The following is a 19,780-nucleotide window of genomic DNA, read 5'->3' on the forward strand; positions in this document are numbered from 1 at the left end:
CCATGGCAATCTCAGCCCAGAGTCTCTGCTCTTAAACACGATGCCATATTCCTCCCCCTGCAGGTAAGTAATCAGTATCCATTAGAAAGGTTAGCCAACATTTAAAAGTTCCTGCTGGATGTGGTGGCTCACAGAGGTAATCTCCGCATTTTAGGAGGCCAAAGCTGAAGAATCACTTGAGCCCAAGAGTTTGAGACCAGTGCCTGGGCAATATAGTGAGACCTTGTCTCTACAAGGAAAAAGAAAAAAGGAAAAAAAATTAAGCTGACAGGCATGGTGGTCCATGCCTATAGTCCCAGCTACTTTGAGGGGGCTGAGGCAGGAGGATCATTTGAGCCCAGGAGGTCAAGGCTGCAGTGAGCTGAGATCGTGCCACTGCACTCCAGCCTAGGCAGCAGAGCGAGATCCTGTCTCAAAAAACAAACAAAACAAAACAAAACAGAAGTTCAGAATGTTTGATAAATAAACCATCTAGTCCCCATCTGAAGGTCTGAACCACTCAGGGCTTCTGGCTGTTCATTTTCTTTTTAAAGATGAGATGTGAAGGCAGCTTCCAAACTCCCTTTCAGACCTCATTCCCTACTTTTATTTTCCTAGAGGTCAAAGGGTTATTCTTAAGATCCAAACCAGTGTTTCTCTTGCTTTATTTTAAGTCCCTGCTGGCTTTGTATTGAGCTGCATAAAAAACAATCACCTCATATGTTAAAGAAAATAAGAGGGAAAAACTTTATATCTTCAAATCACTCTGTGGTTTTCTTTTATAATTTAGACATGAAAGACCTTCAGAGAACCAAAAGTGTCATCTCTCCATTTTACACATAGAGAAACTGGGACCAAGAGACAGAGTCAGACAGGTTCACTCACCATTTAGGCCAGTCTTTAGCAATTTTATCATTTCTCCAGATTATCTGAAACCTTTGCAATATCTGGTGGCCAAATGACAGATAAATATTTTTAGAAGAGTTAGTCCTTCACAGAATGTCGAGGGGAGCATCCTGGGCCCATCAAGCTGAAGAAATTTTTGAATCTACAAGGTCACCAAAGTGATTGGGGTTCCAGAAATGAAAAGACTCCCCTCAAAACAAAAATGACTTCAGTTCTTTCTGTTTGATTTCAGTTGGCTCAGAAGTTCTTAGGAATAGAGAAGAATACTATTTTATATTTCTTACCAAGTTCAAATCAATTTGAAGGAATCACAAATGACTTTTATACTATGAGATTTTTTTCCCCCATTTTAGAGATAAGGAAAATGAAGCTCTCAGCGATTGATTAACTTGCTTTTCTTGGGCACCTGCTAGTCACGCTCAGCTTTTCCTTAATCCTGTGGTTGCAAGAGAAACCACATGTGGAATATAGGATGTGCTGACTGGTTCATTGTTTTTAAGAACTCCACTTTAAAAATAGATATTTTCGGAATTCCAATTATTAAAGTTCTGAAGGATGCTGAGTGTGGGCAACCAATATTTTCAACATAAGCAATTTTAAATAATGCAACAGAGATGCATTAATATCAATGAAGGAGAGATGCAGTTTCCCTGCGGTTCTTAGACTTCTCCCTCTAACTCAAGATCTGCTTGAGTTTCAAATCTTCATTTTCTACTGAGTTGTTTTATTTATTCTGGGCTGATTTTTGTTGAAAATGTCAGAGTGCATTTGTGTCTAGAAAGAATAATGAAAGGCTACAAGAATTAAATTTGGTGCCAAATTAACATCACCCTCCCCTCCCCTGTTGGTAATTTTTACAACCCAGTCACATTTGGGATAGTTGGAAGCTTTACATGTATTTATCAGGCTCCAGATCTGATTATATTTGATCAGTAAAGAGTAATCACATAATTTTAGAAAGCATTGTGCCAAGATTTCAGATGCCCTGGGGTGTGCATTTATAGCTTTGTTATTTGAAACCTAAATGTTTTAGCTGTAACTTAAAAAGAAACTTGCCATGAGTTTAATCTTAATATTAAAACAGCAAAAAAAAAAAAAAAAAAAAAAAAAAAAAAAAAAAAAAAAACCTGGCATGTAATTAAACAGAAATACAGAGCGAACTAATGTATACACGTCACTGACTGGTATTTATTCCTTTTTTTTTTTTTCTTTTTTTTTTCAGTGCCCTGGTCATTGAAAAACAGCAGCATAGACAGTGGTGAAGCAGAAGTGGGTCGGCGGGTAACACAAGAAGTCCCACCGGGGGTGTTTTGGAGGTCACAAATTCACATCAGTCAGCCCCAGTTCTTAAAGTTCAACATCTCCCTCGGGAAGGATGCTCTCTTTGGTGTTTACATAAGAAGAGGACTTCCACCATCTCATGCCCAGGTATGACCATGTTTGATGTAATCAAGCATTTTTTTAAAATTATATATGTGTGTGTATATGCATATATATTTATATATATGTGTGTGTGTATATATATATATATATATATATGCCACTTCACACCCACTACAATGCCTATAATTAAAAGATGGATAATAAAAATGTTGGCGAGAATGTGGAGAAATGAGAACCCTTGTACATTACTGGTGGGAATGAGAAATGGTGCAGCTGTTGTGGAAAAGAGTTTTTCACAAAGTTAAACATAGAATTACCATATGATTGAGCAATTTGACTTCTAGGTGTATACCCAGAGAAAATTGAAAACACCATCTTCTTACAAAAATGTATATATCGATGTTCATCATAGTCTTATTTATGATAACCAAAGAATGGAAACAACCCAAATGTCCAACTGGTGAATGACTAAACAGAATGTGATATAGCCGCACAATGGAAAATTAGTCAGATATAGAAAGGAATGGAGTATTGTTATATGCCACAACATGGATGAAACACTATGCAAAGTGAAAGAAGCCAATACCAAAGGCCACATATTGCATGATTCCATTTATGTGTATTGTCCAGAATAAGCAAATATATAGAAACAGAAAGGAGATTAGTGGTTGCCAGGAACTGGGAATTGGGGCTGACTGCCATGGGGTTTTTGGGGGTGGTGATAGTAATGGCCTGAAATGAGGTGATGGTTTACCCAACATAGTGAATACACTCAAACCACGGCATTGTAAAATCACAAAAGCTACCTTACAGTTATTCACAGTGTCCTGTGAATTTTATCTCCAAAAAATAAATGCTAATATCCCAACCTGATGAAAACAGCTTAAATAGGTTTAGGGGTTAATCATTGGTACTTTCTGTTCAGATGTTCTGGTTATTGGATTAATTTGTTAAAATATCACTGGGAGACATCTCACTATATATGAAAGAATAATGTAACATAAACCAAAATTCAGCAGATGTTTCTCTGTGGCTTCCCTGTACTAAGTTCCTTGGGAAGTCCTTGGCGCTATGAAAGTGAGATTATTCACAGCCTTGGAAATGAAGAGATTGGATTACATTATGGATTTCATTATTTTTTCTCTCATTCTTCCCTTAATTTGTTCTGGTAGAAGTTCTATTATTATACATAACACCTGGGGTAAATTAACACCTACCTAGTTTGGTTTTCTTTTCCAATAAGAATTGTATATCCTGTGAAAAAAACAAGTTGGTTTTTCCTGCCTCGTTTGCCCTCAAATCCAGGAAGAACATAAGGTACATTAGGAAAAAACTCAAAACATGCATATATCCAGTCAAAGCTGACTTTGAAATGTGTTGGAAAGGCAATTCATCTAGAAAATTCAATTGGAAGAACTTAAAACTAAAAAAAAAAACCATTGGCAAATGCAAAGTAGTCAGGCTACAATTTCTTTACCTTTAGCTCATAGCAGACATTGCTAATCAATGGCAGCACTTTTCCTTACTGAGCCCAGTGCACACATAGCTCCCATATAACTCTCAAGGCAGCCACTACCAATCGACCATTGTTGACTCTCAGGATGAAACTGATTTGCAATCCCATCTTTATAGCCTAAAATGATCAATATAAGAACTAAAAGGACTATTTCTTTTTTGAGCAGGGAAAGCTGTGTAGATTTTTATGATCATACACAGCCCGTGCTATAGGGACCAATATGTAACGTGGTAATCAATGAGTCCTCCATCCATCCATCCATCCACCTAGAAAAAATATTTATAGGACTAGACACTGATTATTTGGAGATGAGTTAACATAACCCCTGACCAAGCAGAACTCTTGATAACAGAAATCATATCTGCTCTTCAAAGAGATTCTCATCAAGACAAGGAGAGGAATTCAGCTGAAAGGAATCCCTGGCGCATTTCTGTAGCTTCTGGCCAGGCTGCAGGGTGCTGCTCTGAGAAATTACGCAAATTGTTAGGTGGTGTCCTTGACCTTCAGGCTCCATTGATTCTCCCGTAGCAAAATGAAGGATTTATAGTAGTGAAATCTACTTATCGGCATTATTGAGGTAAGTGTGAGCATGCCTCCGGGCATAGCTGAGCATAACTTTCCTCTCAGCCAGTTGCATGCAAAGAGCTTTGCTAAGAAAACTGCTTCTTCCCCACATTACCCCCAAAACTCTGCTTGCCCTCTTCTCTTGCATGCTGCAGGAAACCAGAATCATGGAAAAGCCAATGATCATGGCAAGTCAAGTTGGTAACTCTCCGTAACTGAGTGGCAGTGGACAGCAGGCAGAAACATACTTTACCGTGCTTCCCTGCTGTTCTGACATTCAGGACTCAAATCCTCAATGACAATGTCTTTTCTTCCTTTGTGGCTATGCTGCACTGTCCATCTCCTGCCTAGACTGTGATTGTTCTAGTGATTGTCCTCTCAAAATAGCTCCACTCCAGAGACAGCCCCATCGCACATTTCAAGGGAAGGGAAATGAATAGGCATGGGCTGATGTGTGCTGAGGTTTCAGTCCAGCTGCCAGTTTGAAAGTTCACTGTGTGTTGAGGGGTCAAGTAAGCAAGGCACCGTGCCGATGCTTAGAAATTCACAAGACAGGTACAATATAGGGGCGCTGTTTTCAAAAAAGAAAGAAAGAAAGAAAAAGATTCCGTATGTATTCTCACATTCATTTGCTGTCATTACATGCATTCATGTCCATTTGATGAGATACATTTCCTCAAGGAGACAGTGCTTAGCTCTTTGCGGGGATAGGCGACTGACGTCTCGAACCATTATAGAATTTCTCATTTTTATTGGTATATCCTATCAAGGAACATAAGTTCTATGGGGATTGGCAGTCTAGCCAAGGTGACTCATTTGAGCTGGAAAAAGAGAAAGTGAAAGAGGTGGGGTGGGGGAAGAATATGAAATTCTATTGGCTGTGCTACATGAAATGGTTGTTTAAATTTTATTGAGTGCCATGCTCTGACCAAGAGCCTACAAGGTTTAGTATCCTTGTCCAAGGATATTACATACCTGCTTAAATTTCCCAAGAATCAGAGTCTGTCCCAGTTGACTTTTTGAAACTGGCTTTTTATAGAGATACAGAGAAAACATGGCATAGGAGAAAAAGTCCAGAATGTAGACTCTGCCACACATTAACCAGGGGACCTTGAGCATATCCCTTAACTTCTCTTAGCTTCAGTTTCCTTTTCTACCTATGTAATCTGCTTCATAATACTTTGTTGTAATTATACAGTAACAACAAAGGTAAGATGGGAAAACCCTTTGTAAACTAAAGCACAATAGAAAGCTATAATATATGAGTGTTCTATTATACTTAGAATTTCCGTATAGCCCTAGCAAATCCTGTATATAGATAGGCAATTATGCAAATATCGATTTTTTAATAAATTAATTTTCTAGTTTTTTTCTTCTTTCTAAAGAAAAAAACTACATTTCATTGCAGAAGTTTCAGAAACAGAGAAACAAAAGGAAAAAGTAAAAACACTCCTAATATAAAGCAGCCCCCTTTTGCTAAATGCTTATGTATTATTTTTGCTATAATAAAACACATCCATTGCAGTGGGGAAAAAAAGAACCTTGGAATAATGGTAGCTTCAAAGAACAAAGGTGTTTTTTTTCCTTCTTGTTTATGCTACACCATTAGTGGCTCTCAAACAGGTGTGATTTTGCCCTGCCACCACTCCCACCCTGGAAACATTTAACAACGCCTGGAAATAGTTCTGGTACGCTGGGAGGAGGTTGCTGCTAGTACCTAGTGGATAGAGGCCAAGGATGCTGTAAACACCCTGCAGTGCACAGGGAAGCCCCAACACAAAGAATTAACACTATCTTCAAATGCTAACAGTGCTGAGGTTAGAAAACCCTGCTTCACATGTCCCTCTTAGGTTAACGAGGCCTTTGCTCAATGTCAACCTCATTCACGGACACAGACCTATGAAACTTCTACTATCAGGAACAAAGAAAGGAGTAGATGCAGAATTGTGTACCAATTCCTACAGAACTCTGCTTGCAAGTCACACATATCATTTAAGCCCTTCTCATGTCAACCAAAGCAGTCACATCGTAACTTTAGTGGAAGAGGAAGTACCATCGGATGGTGTCCCCTGGAAGGAGCACCAGAAATATCAATGAAGATCCCTAATGACTTAAACATAAAATGTTATGAGGCCTGCCCTGGTGACTGGTCTTCATGTGTATCCTCAATGCTTGTCTTGAAAATAAACCCTTAAGGATTTTATTTATATTCCCAAATTTTCCTTCCGAAAATGTGTACCAATCACACTCCTACTCACCAGCAGCATTGTGGAAATGCCCATTTTATTTACTTGAACACTTGCATAAATGTAATATTATTGTTTCTAAAACTTTGCCAATTTTAAAGGTAGGTATTATATTGTGCTTTAAATGCAGCAGTTTTGACCTCATGCATTGCGTTTTTAAAGACACAGACAGGAAAAAAAAAAGTCAGTCTAAGTCATTCTTAGCCTACTAACTCGAACTCTTATGGGGATGGTTTGTGTCCAGTCTAAGCCTAATGCACCTTGCCAGATATCTGAAATCCTACAAACTGTGTCAGATTTTCTCAGCCCCAGTTCTAGAAAGGTAGCAGGCTGAAGAAAAATAATAATCTGAACTGGCTATAGTGCTAGGCATCAAAGGAAATCTCAGAGGCAGTTGCAGCAAGTCAGAATCTTGGGTGGTTAAGGCAGTGAGCAAGTTTGCTTGACAGTTCATCACGGATTGCTACTGATACGTCAAGCCAAGTAAAATCCTTTGTGAGAACAAGTCAATAATTGGCAAATTAGGTACATGATTAACTGGAGACAACAAGATGCAGTTGCCGCTTGGGAGCCCTGCTGGGACTTCACCTTCTCCACAATCCTGTTTAGCAAATATTAAAAATGCCTATTTCATCACTCAGACCGATGGAGCCAGGAGCCCAGTGACTTCCAGAGGCAACTTAAAAGTATATGATGGGCTTACAGCTCCAGCAAGTTGATTAAAAGAGATTCTAGGGATTGAGTGGCGGTAAGACAGGAGCAGATACTGGCACCCCCTAATGCTTTATGCTGAGAGGTATCTGTGGGATGGGAAGTAAAATTATCCTCACATTAAACTCATTAGCCAATAGGGGGGAACAGTTTAAGAGACCACAAATTGCCCCATGATCATACCAAATAAATGCAAATATGGCAGATTGGGCATATGTGGACCAAGATAAAATGAGCTGAGCAAACATTTCTATCTGTTCTTATCAGCAGAATGCCCCTAATGACATTTTTTAAAAGCAGATTTATAGATGGTGATTAGTGGTTTTAGTCTTTGCCAGCTCGAGTTTACTCCTTTTCATTTCAGATCCTTATTTGAAAATGAACTCTGTCTTTCCTTGTCCCCTTCTTTCTTGCCCAAATAAGCAAACCTGCACATGGTTTCAATTAGATGTGGGACTAACTGCATTCCTGGGATGCTGGAGTGCCTGGCTGTTTGGAGCTCCCTGGCTCTGTCATCTTGCCACTCTCTCTTTACTCTCTCAGTGCCCATTGACCAGTCAGATAGGCTCCACTGGGCCTCACCTTTCACATGGAGCTGAAATGTGGAGGCAGTGCCAGGGTTTGGCTGTCAGCTTGCGTAGCACATCAAATCACGCTTTGCAGAAGCCCCTGATACGAAGTTTCATTTCATTTTGGAGGAAGCCAGATCTTTACAGGCATATTTTTCAGAACCTTCCTTTCCAAAGAAGCTCAAGGTGTAGTGAATGATTGTGTGAAACCAAGAGAATCTTGGTTTCTTCCGCATTGGACTGAAAGTGCTTTTGGAAAGGACTTTCCTGAGAGGCCCCTTCTGATTAGCTGGTGGCATCCTAACAGGAGAGAGAAACTGAAACTGCCATCTGAGTCAGTGGGCACCCTCCTGGACAACTACTGAGCAGCGCAAGGAGAAATCTCATGGAATGCTTGAGTCTGGAAAGAGAACCGGTGTGAAGGGTGCACAGGAGGACACCGTGGATGTTTTACAAGAAGGACAAGGCTTGAGTTCATGGAATTCAGAGAGAAGGCAGCAACAGACAAAACAGGAATGAGTTTGAAGGGGCAGCACCAAATCACATATTTTAGACCGAGGAGAGTCTTGGAAGTGCTGTAATTCAGGAGTTTGCAAATTTTCTAAGCAAATGACCTTTATCCTCAAGTGAAATCTTATATAGAACCCTATATATAAAAAGATGAAAGTGACAGTTTTATTAACATAGAGTTTACAGTTCAAATCCACATTTAGTATTACAATGTTAATCTCTGTATATGTATGTTTATGTATTAATAAATCACATGTATTATATATATGTGTGGATATATATCCAGAGAAGAGAGAGACTAAACCCATGAGAGTGGTCACCTCTAAGAATAGTCAAGAAGAATAGTACTGGGAATTATGTTTTAAGAGTACTTCCTTTTATCCGTAAAAACATATTAAAGGTAAGGCAAGTCCCCCACCCCCCAATCTCCAACATACACACACACAGACTGGATATAATTCCACAAAACCTTAACATTTATTCATTTGAGGGGTTGTAATATGGGTATCTTTTATACTTCTCTTAATTTCTGTAATCTCTCTCTCTCTCTCTCTCTCTCTGTGTGTGTGTGTGTGTGTGTGTGTGTGTGTGTGTGTGTGTATGTGTGTGTTTAATAAGTGAATCTGTAACAAGTTTGAGCCTATGTTCAGTAAAACAAACAGTGGTTATAGATGACACCTATAATTCCAATCACTTTCTCAAGATTCCATTTATTTATATACTATGTGTTTTTTTGCAGTTTTGAGAAAAACCATAACAAATCTATACAAGTACTTGTGAATAGCAACAGTATTTCCTTTAATCATTTCCCTTACAGATTGTAGATAGTCTTCAATTAAATTGATCCAGAAGTTTGAAAGAGGAGGAAAAGGAAATAACTGTTTCAAGGTTAAATCACTTAAAATATTGAACAACTACTCGCATCCCTTGCCTTAGATATAAAAATAGGGGAGTTGCACCCAAGCTTTGAAACTCTCCTTATTTAAAAATAAAATCACCATTATGGGACATATTACGCATTCATTTGGAATTCTGCTCCTGGTTTTACATCCTGAATCAAACATGTGCCTCTGCTCTGCTTGGCATTTGGTTGAACAGGATCCCTCAGTGCAATTGCTTGTACGACTTTATCTGAGCAGACACACATCGGCCTGGATTCAAAGAAAGCCTAGTACACATCTTTAAGCTTCCTGATAAACGACAGTTACAGAAGTTCAATGTATGCTCAGAGATGTTAGGAAAAGCTTTATTCCAAGATCTTCACAAAAATTAATGGCTTCTAAAATGTTCATTGAAGCCCCTCTCAGTAAGGATGCTTTGTAGGGAAGCTAAAGTTGTTCTGAGACGACAATAATCATTAATCATTCATCCGAGCTCTTATAAAAATGTCCTGCACTCAGAGATCCCTCTCCATTTAACATGGTGTCTAAACCCACTCGGAATAATGGCCAGCACTCTCAGAGGACCACAATGTAACAGGGACTGATTGTTCCATGTGCATTATCTTGTTTTATCTTCACAACACCGTATGAGCTAGGTAGCATTAGTGGCACTCCCCTTTTACGGATGGAAGAACTGAGACAGAGGCTAGGGGCTCAAAGCTGGGATGTGGATCTGGCAGCCAGACACCTTCCTCTTCCTTCTCTCTGGTGCTCACTCATTTCTAGGAGCATCTACAGTACAACGTAAACACAATTGTTTACGGAGTAAAATTACACCTACTACCAAAAACAGGAATTTTATCAAGTCAAGGAAAATGGTGGTGGGAATCTTCTTGAATGTGTCAGAGGAAAGCCTTGGTAAATATGGATCTGGCTGAGGTAGCACAGTTAAACACGGAGGCAGAGAAAATTAACAAAGAAGGTGATAAGATCGGCACATCAAAGAGGGTGTTTATAAAAAACGTAAAGAGAGATCCTGGGAAATTTGATGAAGATATCCCATCTGCTTACAGAAATGCTCTTTTTGATTCTATTGCACTCGTTACACTAAGTGATGCTTCACTGTCCTGTGTGTTTCATCGATTCTATGATGCATATAATGCTCCTCTTCTGACATCTCTGAAAACAGCATGTGTTTTGCTATCGATGAAGCTGATAGAACGAAATGTGTGGCGTCGTGTTTTTGTGTATGTATGAAAATTCAATGTTCATTCTCACAACTAGAGCATAGTTTCAAGTGTAACCTGAATTTCCCTAAATATGAGATAAAATAAACTTTTCGGCAGGGTTTCCTTTTCCAAGATAAAGTTCTAATCAAACAGTTTTCCATTTGTTAAGTGTATTGATTTTAAGTGGCCTCTTACGAATTCCAATGATCCTCAGATAACTAGATCCTACCATATAAATGAAGTCAGTGTGAGATTGAATTATAATTTTTAAAATGTCTAAATACTTATTTAGAAAATAAACTTTAGGCCAGCTATAGTGGCTCATGCCTATAATCTTGGCTCTTTGGGAAATCAAGGCAGGAGGGACACTTAAGCCCAGGATATCAAGACAACCCTGGACAGCAAAGTGAGACTTCATCTCTACCAAAAAACAGAAAAATTTAATTATCCAGGTATGGTGGTATCTGCCCGTAGTCGCAGCTACTTGGGAGGCTGAGATGGGAGGATTGCTTGAGCCCGGGAGGTCAAGGCTGAAGTGAGCCCTGATTGTGCCACTGCACTCCAGCCTGGGCAAAAGAGTGAGATCTTGTCTCAAAAAGGAAAGAAAGGAAGAAAGAAAAGAAAGGAAGGAAGGAAGGAAAGAAGGAAGGAAAGAAGGAAGGAAGGAAGGAAGGAAGGAAGGAAGGAAGGAAGGAAGGAAGGAAGGAAGGAAGGAAAGAAGGAAGGAAGGAAGGAAGGAAGGAAGGAAGGAAGGAAGGAAGGAAGGAAGGGAAGGAAGGAAAAAGAAAAAGAAACCGCTGTGAAATTCTTACGCTGCTCTTCCAGATAGGAATAGCAGGAGAGCCTGGGCAGAAGGAGTGTAGATCAGTCTAAACTATCTGACTTTGAACTCCAACCTCCAATACTTCCAAGCTGTATGACCTTGGGCAAGTCTTTCAACCTTTCTGTGCCTCAGTTACCTCATCTATAAACTGGAGATAATATTATGTGCTCAGAGCAATATTGGATGTAAATGAAGTAATCTTTGTAAAGCACTTTGATTCACGCTGGCACATAGAAATGGTGTAAGCTATTATTATTATGGTTTCAAAGCATTCATGACATAAAAACAGATTCAAACAAAAAAACAGATTTCAATTTTTATAAGATAACTTTTATTTATGTTTTTCTCATTATAAAGTAAGACATGGTGATGATAGGATAAACAGAAAACATTAACATTTTTGAGTATATTTTCCAGACTGTTTTCTGTTCACATATAGTCATCATTTTTACAAACACAAGATCATACCACACACACTATTTTTAAGCTGAGTCTTTGCTTAATAATAGATAGAGGACATCTTTCCAAGTCTGAATATTTTTCCATAAACTCATTTTAAATGCCTCAAAATAGTCCATTGTCTTGAATAAAATTTTTTTCAAGCAATCCCCCATTTTCAATATGATAAATCATTCTACAGTAAACATTCTTTCAGGTCTATGTTCTTATATTTTTTAATAATTTCCTTGTGATGAATTCTTGGAGTGGAATTGCCAGCTCAAAGGATTTATAATACATCAAGGTGTTATAACAACAATAACCATGAGAGCAGCTCACATTAATTGAGTGCTTACCATGAGCCGAGCCGAACTCACAGCGTCCCTCAGGGGTGGGGACTTTTATTATTCCCACTTTGGGGATGAGAGAGCAGAATCAGAGCTGAAGACTTGTGCAGAGTTACACTGCAGACTGGTGAAAGGTGCAGCTCATGCTTCAAGAAAAGCTGTTCAGTGCCTGTGCTTCTGTTCCTCATTAGGGCTTGGGAAGTCATTTTGTGACTGCACACATCCCCAGTGTGCTGCCTCTTCTTGGTGATATGTTTGAAATATTTTCACGGCCAACCCACATTGGGCCCTCCTATTGATCTTGGGAGGGCAAGGAGCCAAATGTGACATTTTTGATAAACCATTGGCTGAAGACAATTAGATGGGAATGTGCGGTAAATAAGAAATCACATCAGCAAAGCACTGAGAGGTAAAACATTCATTCTCCTTTGTGTACCTTGGAATAGCCTTGAAATGCTCATCAATTTCACTGACCTTGACCCCAAGGCTCTGTGAGGTCAACATTATGGCTCACTTGGTCTTCAGAACAATACCTTCTACCCTTCTCTTGGGTTGGATCAAAAGGCAGCATGATGAGGGCATGACCTCGTGAGAAGATGAAATATAAAATCAATCCATTCGTGCGCTCAACAAATACTCATTGAATGTCTGTACTGGGGATACAGCGATTAAAAGCATCGGCTCTGCCTTTAAGGAGATGGAGACCTGACAAGTTAAGAAATGATGACAACATCAAGTACGGAGGGTCGTGAGATGCAGTCCAGGGTGGAGAATAACAGCTGACACTCTACCATCATCCTGGTCTGGGTTTGAAACTTGTCTCTCCTATGAAGTGTTTCCGGATGAGTCACTCTAGATTTAGTTTCAACATTCAGAAAATGAGGACTATCCCTCATCAGGCCATTGTAAGAATAAATGAGATAATGCCCAGGAAATAGTAAGCACCCCATGGAGATCAGTCAATCAATCTAACTGGTCTACAACCCTTATAGCTTACTCTCAGGTAGCCTAGCAACAAGGCAGCTCTCCAGCCAGAACAGCAAGGACGCTGTCCGATACCAATACCGACATGCAAACTGCGCTTCAGCTGGTTGTCAAAACTCTAGTATAAACTGCAAAGCTCAGAGTCTTCCTACTCAGTCAAGTGATTCCTGTCTCCTCCCTATCCTTCTATGAATAGGAGAGGTAGCAGAGGTTTGGGGTGCCTCTCGGGGGGACACAGTGCACACTGCATCTACCTGTGTGGAGCCCAAGCACAGCTCTTCATGGGATGGGAGAGGTGAAATAACATTCACCCTGCTAGCACTATGCTCTTGTATGTTTCCTGGAGCCACTACTGTATGTCATTTACATGATCTGTTCCTGTCCCTCACATAACATATTCAACAAATATCAGCTATTGTTATTACTAGAGGGTTGGATACAGGAGACTTGGGAGCATAAAAGTTGGCCACCACTTTTAACCTGTGAGGGATTTTAGGGCACCCTCCTAGAGGAAGCTACACAAAGTGAATCTTTGAGGGTGAGTTAAGCAGGTAAAGAGAAAGACAAGAGAGGGCCTTTCTAAGCAGAGGGCAGACCAAGACACCCCTTGTTGTGTGGGCTATGTTGAAGCTTCACGTAACAATTGACTTCTTTTTAGAAATTCTGCTTTGCTTTAGTCATTCTTCGCTAATGGGGACTAGCTTTTCCTTCTAGAACTGGCTCCGACAGTGACCTAGGGGGGCAGCCCCTCTGGAGGTTTAATGGCTGTGTCCCTGTGTTAAGTTGTTGCATATTTGCAGCTGTGTACACAACCCCAGCTAGGAACACATGTTAAATAAAAGGAAAAAGTGGCCAAATGCCCTGAAGTTATGAGTTACCCTTCTCACTGGGAATGCACACCTTCATGTACCTGGGGAAAATCTTGTTGAAAATAAGAGATCAAGACTTATGGCTTCTGTTTCCCCTGTTCTCAGAAATTTCATATGAGAAGGGTTAACATTCCCTGAAGGAGACCCTGTGTTCAGACAGATGCACCATTCTGCCAGAGGCAGGCCATCACGTTGTATTCAGCCAACATTTACTGAGCACCTATTTACATGTCAAGGGGCTGCAGGCAGGGACAAGGCAGAGCTAGCCCTGTCCTCGTGTGGCTAGTGGATACCAGCGCCAATACCTGTCCCAGAATGTCCAGGGAACTCACTCACCTATCAGGAATTGAATTGTCCCTGCCTTTGCTTGGCCCAGCCTCATTACTGTTTCTGTTGGGAATCCCATTCTGAAACAGCTCTGAGAAGAAGGGCTGCTGGAATGTGCCAAATATTCATAGTGATCATATTACTTTATCCTTCCGTTGTGACACTTTACCCATTTCTATTCATTTTTCATTTCCCCTACATCACCCCCCTCCCATACCAGAGACATTCAAAATACACTCCTTTGGAACTTGAAAACCACAATTTTAGGCTTGATATATGAAGGGAGGAAATTTGGCAGAACCCATAATCTGCTTATCTTCAACCAGCAAACCACCAAAACCCGTGCCAACCCCGGAGGGCCTTCATAGGAACCAGGCTCAGTAAACACACCAGGCAAGACGCTTTCCTATTATGACAAAAACAAGCTCTGGTCTCATCTTTTCAGCCTCTGAAACCCTCCACTGGCCTCCAATCATGCAAAGGGAAATTCTGAAGTTGTTCTAGAATATCAGCTCCAGAAGGGCAGCAGCTGTTCTGCTCCCTGCTGCGTCTCCCTCACTCAGCTGTGGCCGTCCACAGTAGGTGCTCATAAACAGCTGACGGAAGATCAGTCTCTGTGGCTGGCCAGTCCCTCTGCAGTCTGGTTAACCACCAGTCTCCTCCTCACTCCCTGGACTCTACCGCATCAGCTCACTTGCTCTCCCTCAGCCCTGCCAAGCTCATTCTGCCTCCGAACTTTTTGCACTGAATGTCCTCCCTTCCTGGAATGATCCCCCAGATATTCAGGTGGCTCCGCCTGACTTTTTTACACCTCATGCCCTCCATAAGCCCTTTCCTGACAAGTGAATCTACAACAGAATACTCCTTCACGCTTTATGCTTTATTTTTCTTAAATCAACTTAATTTAGGTATAAAGTTAAAACTACCCAATGCACACTTTAAAAAATTTATTTCAATAGATTTTGGTTAACAAGTGGTGTTTGCTTCCATGAATAAGTTCTTTAGTGGTGATTTCTGAGATTTGGGTGCATCCGTCGCCCAAGCAGTGTACACTGTACCCAATGTGTAGTTTTTTTATTCCTCACCCTCCTTCCACCCTTTCCCCTAAGGCCCCAAAGTCCATTGTATCATTCTTATGCCTTTGTGTCCTCAAAGTTTAGCTCCCACTTACGAGTGAGAACTTACAATGTTTGGTTTTCCATTCCTGAGTTACTTCACTTAGAATAATGGTCTCCAATTCCATTCAGGTTGCTGTGAATGTCATTATTTCATTCCTTTTTATGTCTGAGTAGTATTCCATGGTATATATGTACCACATTTTCTTCATCCACTTGTTGATTGATGGGGATTTGGGCTGGTTCCATATTTTTGCAATTGCTAATTGTGCTGCTAAAACATGCACCAGTGCACACATTTTCTAAGTGTCCACTTGGATCCCTAAAATCTGAAAACTGTATCCACCTCAGTAAGCACCACCACAGCCATACAGAGGACAATGCCACCACCCAACAGCTCCCCTATGCCCCACACCAACCTCACCTCCAGGCCCAGGCAACCACTGATCTGCTTTCTGTCACTGGAGATTAGATTTTTCTCCACTAGAGTTTCATATGCAAGGAATCATGTGCTCTTGTGTCTGCCTTCTTTCACTCACAGAATGTCAGCGAGATTCACCCATGGTGTTGTTTGTACCTGTATCAGTCTGTTCTCATGCTGCTAATAAAGACATACTCGAGACTGGGTAATTTATAAAGGAAAGGAGGTTTAATGGACTCACAGTTCCACATGGCTAGGGAGGCCTCACAATCATGGCAGAAGGTGAAGGAAGAGCAAAGGCACATCTTACATGGTGGCGGCAGGCAAGAGAGCATTTGCAGGGGAACTCCCCTTTTTAAAATCATCAGATCTCATGATACCTGTTCACTATCAGGAGAACAGCACAGGAAAGACCCGCCGCCATGATTCCTGTTCACTATCAGGAGAACAGCACAGGAAAGACCCACCAGCTCCCTCCCACGACACGTGAGAATTATGGGAGCTACAGTTCAAGATGAGATTTGGGTGGGGACATAGCCAAACCATATCAGTTTCCATAGCTTATTACTTTTATTACTGAGTAGCTTTTCAATTGTAAGTATATTCCACAATGTGTGTGACCATTCACCTGTTGATGGACATTTGGGTTGTCTGGTTTGCTTTATTTTAATTATTTTATTTTATTATTTTATTTTATTTTATTTTATTTTATTTTATTTTATTTTATTTTATTTTTGAGATGGAGTCTTGCTCTGTCGCCCAGGCTGGAGTGCAGTGGCGTGATCTTGGCTCACTGCAACCTCTACCTCCCAGGTTTAAGCAATTCTCCTGCCTCAGCCTCCTGTGTAGCTGGGACTACAGGTGCACCCCAGCACACCCAGCTAATTTTGGTATTTTTAGTAGAGACAGGGTTTCACAATGTTGGCCAGACTGGTCTTGAACTCCTGACCTTGTGATCCACCCACCTCAGCTTCCCAAAGTGCTGGGATTACAGGCGTGAGCCACTGCACCTGGCTGGTTTGCTTTATTTTCTACTCACAGTCCTCTTCCCTCCCTGACATTATATCCCCTCCTTGGAAATGTCAGCTCCAGAAGGACAGAGGCCTTGTCTGTATCATTCACTGCTGTATCCCCAGTACACAGAGCAGTGCCAGGCACATGGTGGTTGCTCAATATTTGTTGAAGGAACAAACAGTTTTACATTCATTTGCCCTTACAGCATAACAGGCTTGAGAGCCACGCTTCAGATTTTTCTATGAACTCCAATTTAAGGACCCTTAGGCCTTCTAAGTGAAACCAGATGTTGGCTGGCGCTCCCCTGCCCATCAAAGACGGGGCGGAGTGTGCCTGCACCCTGTGGTCCTGTGAATACACACACACATGTGCAAATGAGAGAGGCATGCCAGCACCCCCTACTGGCTGCCTGTTCATTAGGCATATTGAGAAGACTGTAATACACTGGATTAAGAGTGTCCTCTTTGAAGCTGGCTGCTTGGGTGTCAATCTCAGCCCCACCACTTACTAACTGTTGGGCAAGCTATGTAACCTCTCTGTGTCTCAGTTTCCTCATATGCAAAACAGGAATAATTTGTATTCAGTAGGGTTATTATGAGCATGAATCACTTAGAACAGTGCCTGGCCTCATTAACTGTTAACTCATGGTAGCATCTGAACAGTAAGGAAGCAAAAATAAGAGAAAACTAGTGTCCACTAAAATTTCCAAAAGGCATTTCCTGAAGAGATTATATCCTTTAAGTAGTTGTGTCACCAAAACTCCACCTTGTTGGTACACCCTTCACTCTAGATACTATTTCCTTTTGGCTTAAATCTTTTTTATTCATGCAATAAAGATCTTTAGTGAGTACCCACTATGTGCCAAGCACTGTTCTAGGCACGGGGGATGCTGTGTTAAGTGAAACAGACAAGTCTCTCACTCTTTTTTATTATTATTATACTTTAAGTTCTAGGGTACATGTGCACAACGTGCAGGTTTGTTCCATATGTATACACATGCCATGTTGGTGTGCTGCACCCATTAACTCATCATTTACATTAGGTATATCTCCTAATGCCATCCCTCCCCCGTCCCCTACCCCATGACAGGTCCCGGTGTGTGATGTTCCCCACCCTGTGTCCAAGTGTTCTCATTGTTCAGTTCCCACCTATGAGTGAGAACATGTGGTGTTTGGTTTTCTATCCTTGCGATAGTTTGCTCAGAATGATGGTTTCCAGCTTCATCCATGTCCCTACAAAGGACACGAATTCATCCTTTTTTATAGCTGCATAGTATTCCATCGTTCATATGTGCTACATTTTCTTAATCCAGTCTATCGTTGATGGACATTTGGGTTGGTTCCAAGTCTTTGCTATTGTGAATAGTGCTGCAATAGACATACTTGTGCATGTGTCTTTATAGCAGCATGATTTATAATCCTCTGGGTATATACCCAGTAATAGGATGGCTGGGTCAAATGGTATTTCTAGTTCTAGATCCTTGAGGAATCACCACACTGTCTTCCACAATGGTTGAACTAGTTTACAGTCCCACCAACAGTGTAAAAGTGTTCCTATTTCTCCACATCCTCTCTAGCACCTGTTGTTTCCTGACTTTTTAATGATCACCATTTTAACTGGTATGAGCTGGTATCTCATTGTGGTTTTGATTTGCATTTCTCTGATGGTCAGTGATGAGCATTTTTTCATGTGTCTGTTGGCTGCATAAATGTCTTCTTTTGAGAAGTGTTTGTTCATATTCTTTGCCCACTTTTTGATGGGCTTGTTGATTTTTTTCTTGTAAATTTGTTTAACTTCTTTGTAGATTCTGGATATTAGCCCTTTGTCAGGTGGGTAGACTGTAAAATTTTTTTCACATTCTGTCAGTTGCCTGTTTACTCTGATGGTAGTTTCTTTTGCTGTGCAGAAGCTCTTTAGTTTAATTAGATCTCATTTGTCAATTTTGGCTTTTGTTGCCATTGCTTTTGGTGTTTTAGTCATGAAGTCCTTGCCTATGCCTATGCCTATGGCCTGAATGGCATTGCCTAGGTTTTCTTCTAGGGTTTTTATGGCTTTAGGTCTAACACTTAAATCTTTAATTCATCTTGAATTAATTTTTATATAAGGTGTAAGGAAGGGATCCAGTTTTAGCTTTCTACATACAGCTAGCCAGTTTTCCCAGCACCATTTATTAAATAGGGAATCCTTTCCCCAGTTCTTGTGTTTGTAAGGTTTGTCAAAGATCAGATGGTTGTAGATATATGGTATTATTTCTGAGGGCTCTGTTCTATTCCACTGGTCTATATCTCTGTTTTGGTACCAGTATCATGCTGTTTGTGTTTCTGTAGTCTTGTAGTATAGTTTGAAGTCAGGTAACGTAATGCCTCCAGCTTTGTTCTTTTGGCTTAGGATTGTCTTGGCAATGCGGGCTCTTTTTTGGTTCCATGTTAACTTTAAAGTACTTTTTTCCAATTCTGTGAAGAAAGTCATTGGTAGCTTGATGGGGATGGCATTGAATCTATAAATTACCTGGGGCAGTATGGCCATTTTCACAATATTGATTCTTCCTATCCATGAGCATGGAATGTTCTTCCATTTGTTTGTGTCCTCTTTTATTTCACTGAGCAGTGGTTTGTAGTTCTCCTTGAAGAGGTCCTTCACATACCTTGTAAGTTGGATTCCTAGGTATTTTATTCTCTTGGAAGCAATCGTGAATGGGAGTTCACTCATGATTTGGTTTTCTGTTTGTCTGTTATTGGTGTATAGGAATGCTCATGATTTTTGCACATTGATTTTGTATCCTGAGACTTTGCTGAAGTTGCTTATCAGCCTAAGGAGATTTTGGGCTGAGACAATGGGGTTTTCTAAATATACAATAATGTCATCTGCAAACAGGGACAATTTGACTTCCTCTTTTCCTAATTGAATACCCTTTATTTCTTTCTCCTGCCTGATTGCCCAGGCCAGAA

General features: G+C 40.6%; 1 protein-coding gene across 15 annotated transcripts in view; it reads left to right on the forward strand.

The window, feature by feature from the left end:
- Positions 1–19,780, forward strand: part of TENM2 (teneurin transmembrane protein 2) — a 1,286,794-nt gene that overhangs the window by 1,080,082 nt on the left and 186,932 nt on the right. For all 15 annotated transcript variants that reach the window (XM_045395034.3, XM_045395036.3, XM_005558468.5 and 12 more), the window contains one exon: positions 2,108–2,313. In XM_045395034.3, coding sequence (XP_045250969.1) covers positions 2,108–2,313 — 206 coding nt within the window. The remainder of the gene's footprint in view (positions 1–2,107; positions 2,314–19,780) is intronic.

The sequence above is a fragment of the Macaca fascicularis genome, chromosome 6, assembly GCF_037993035.2.
Source record: "Macaca fascicularis isolate 582-1 chromosome 6, T2T-MFA8v1.1".
In the NCBI taxonomy this organism is placed as follows: domain Eukaryota; kingdom Metazoa; phylum Chordata; class Mammalia; order Primates; family Cercopithecidae; genus Macaca; species Macaca fascicularis.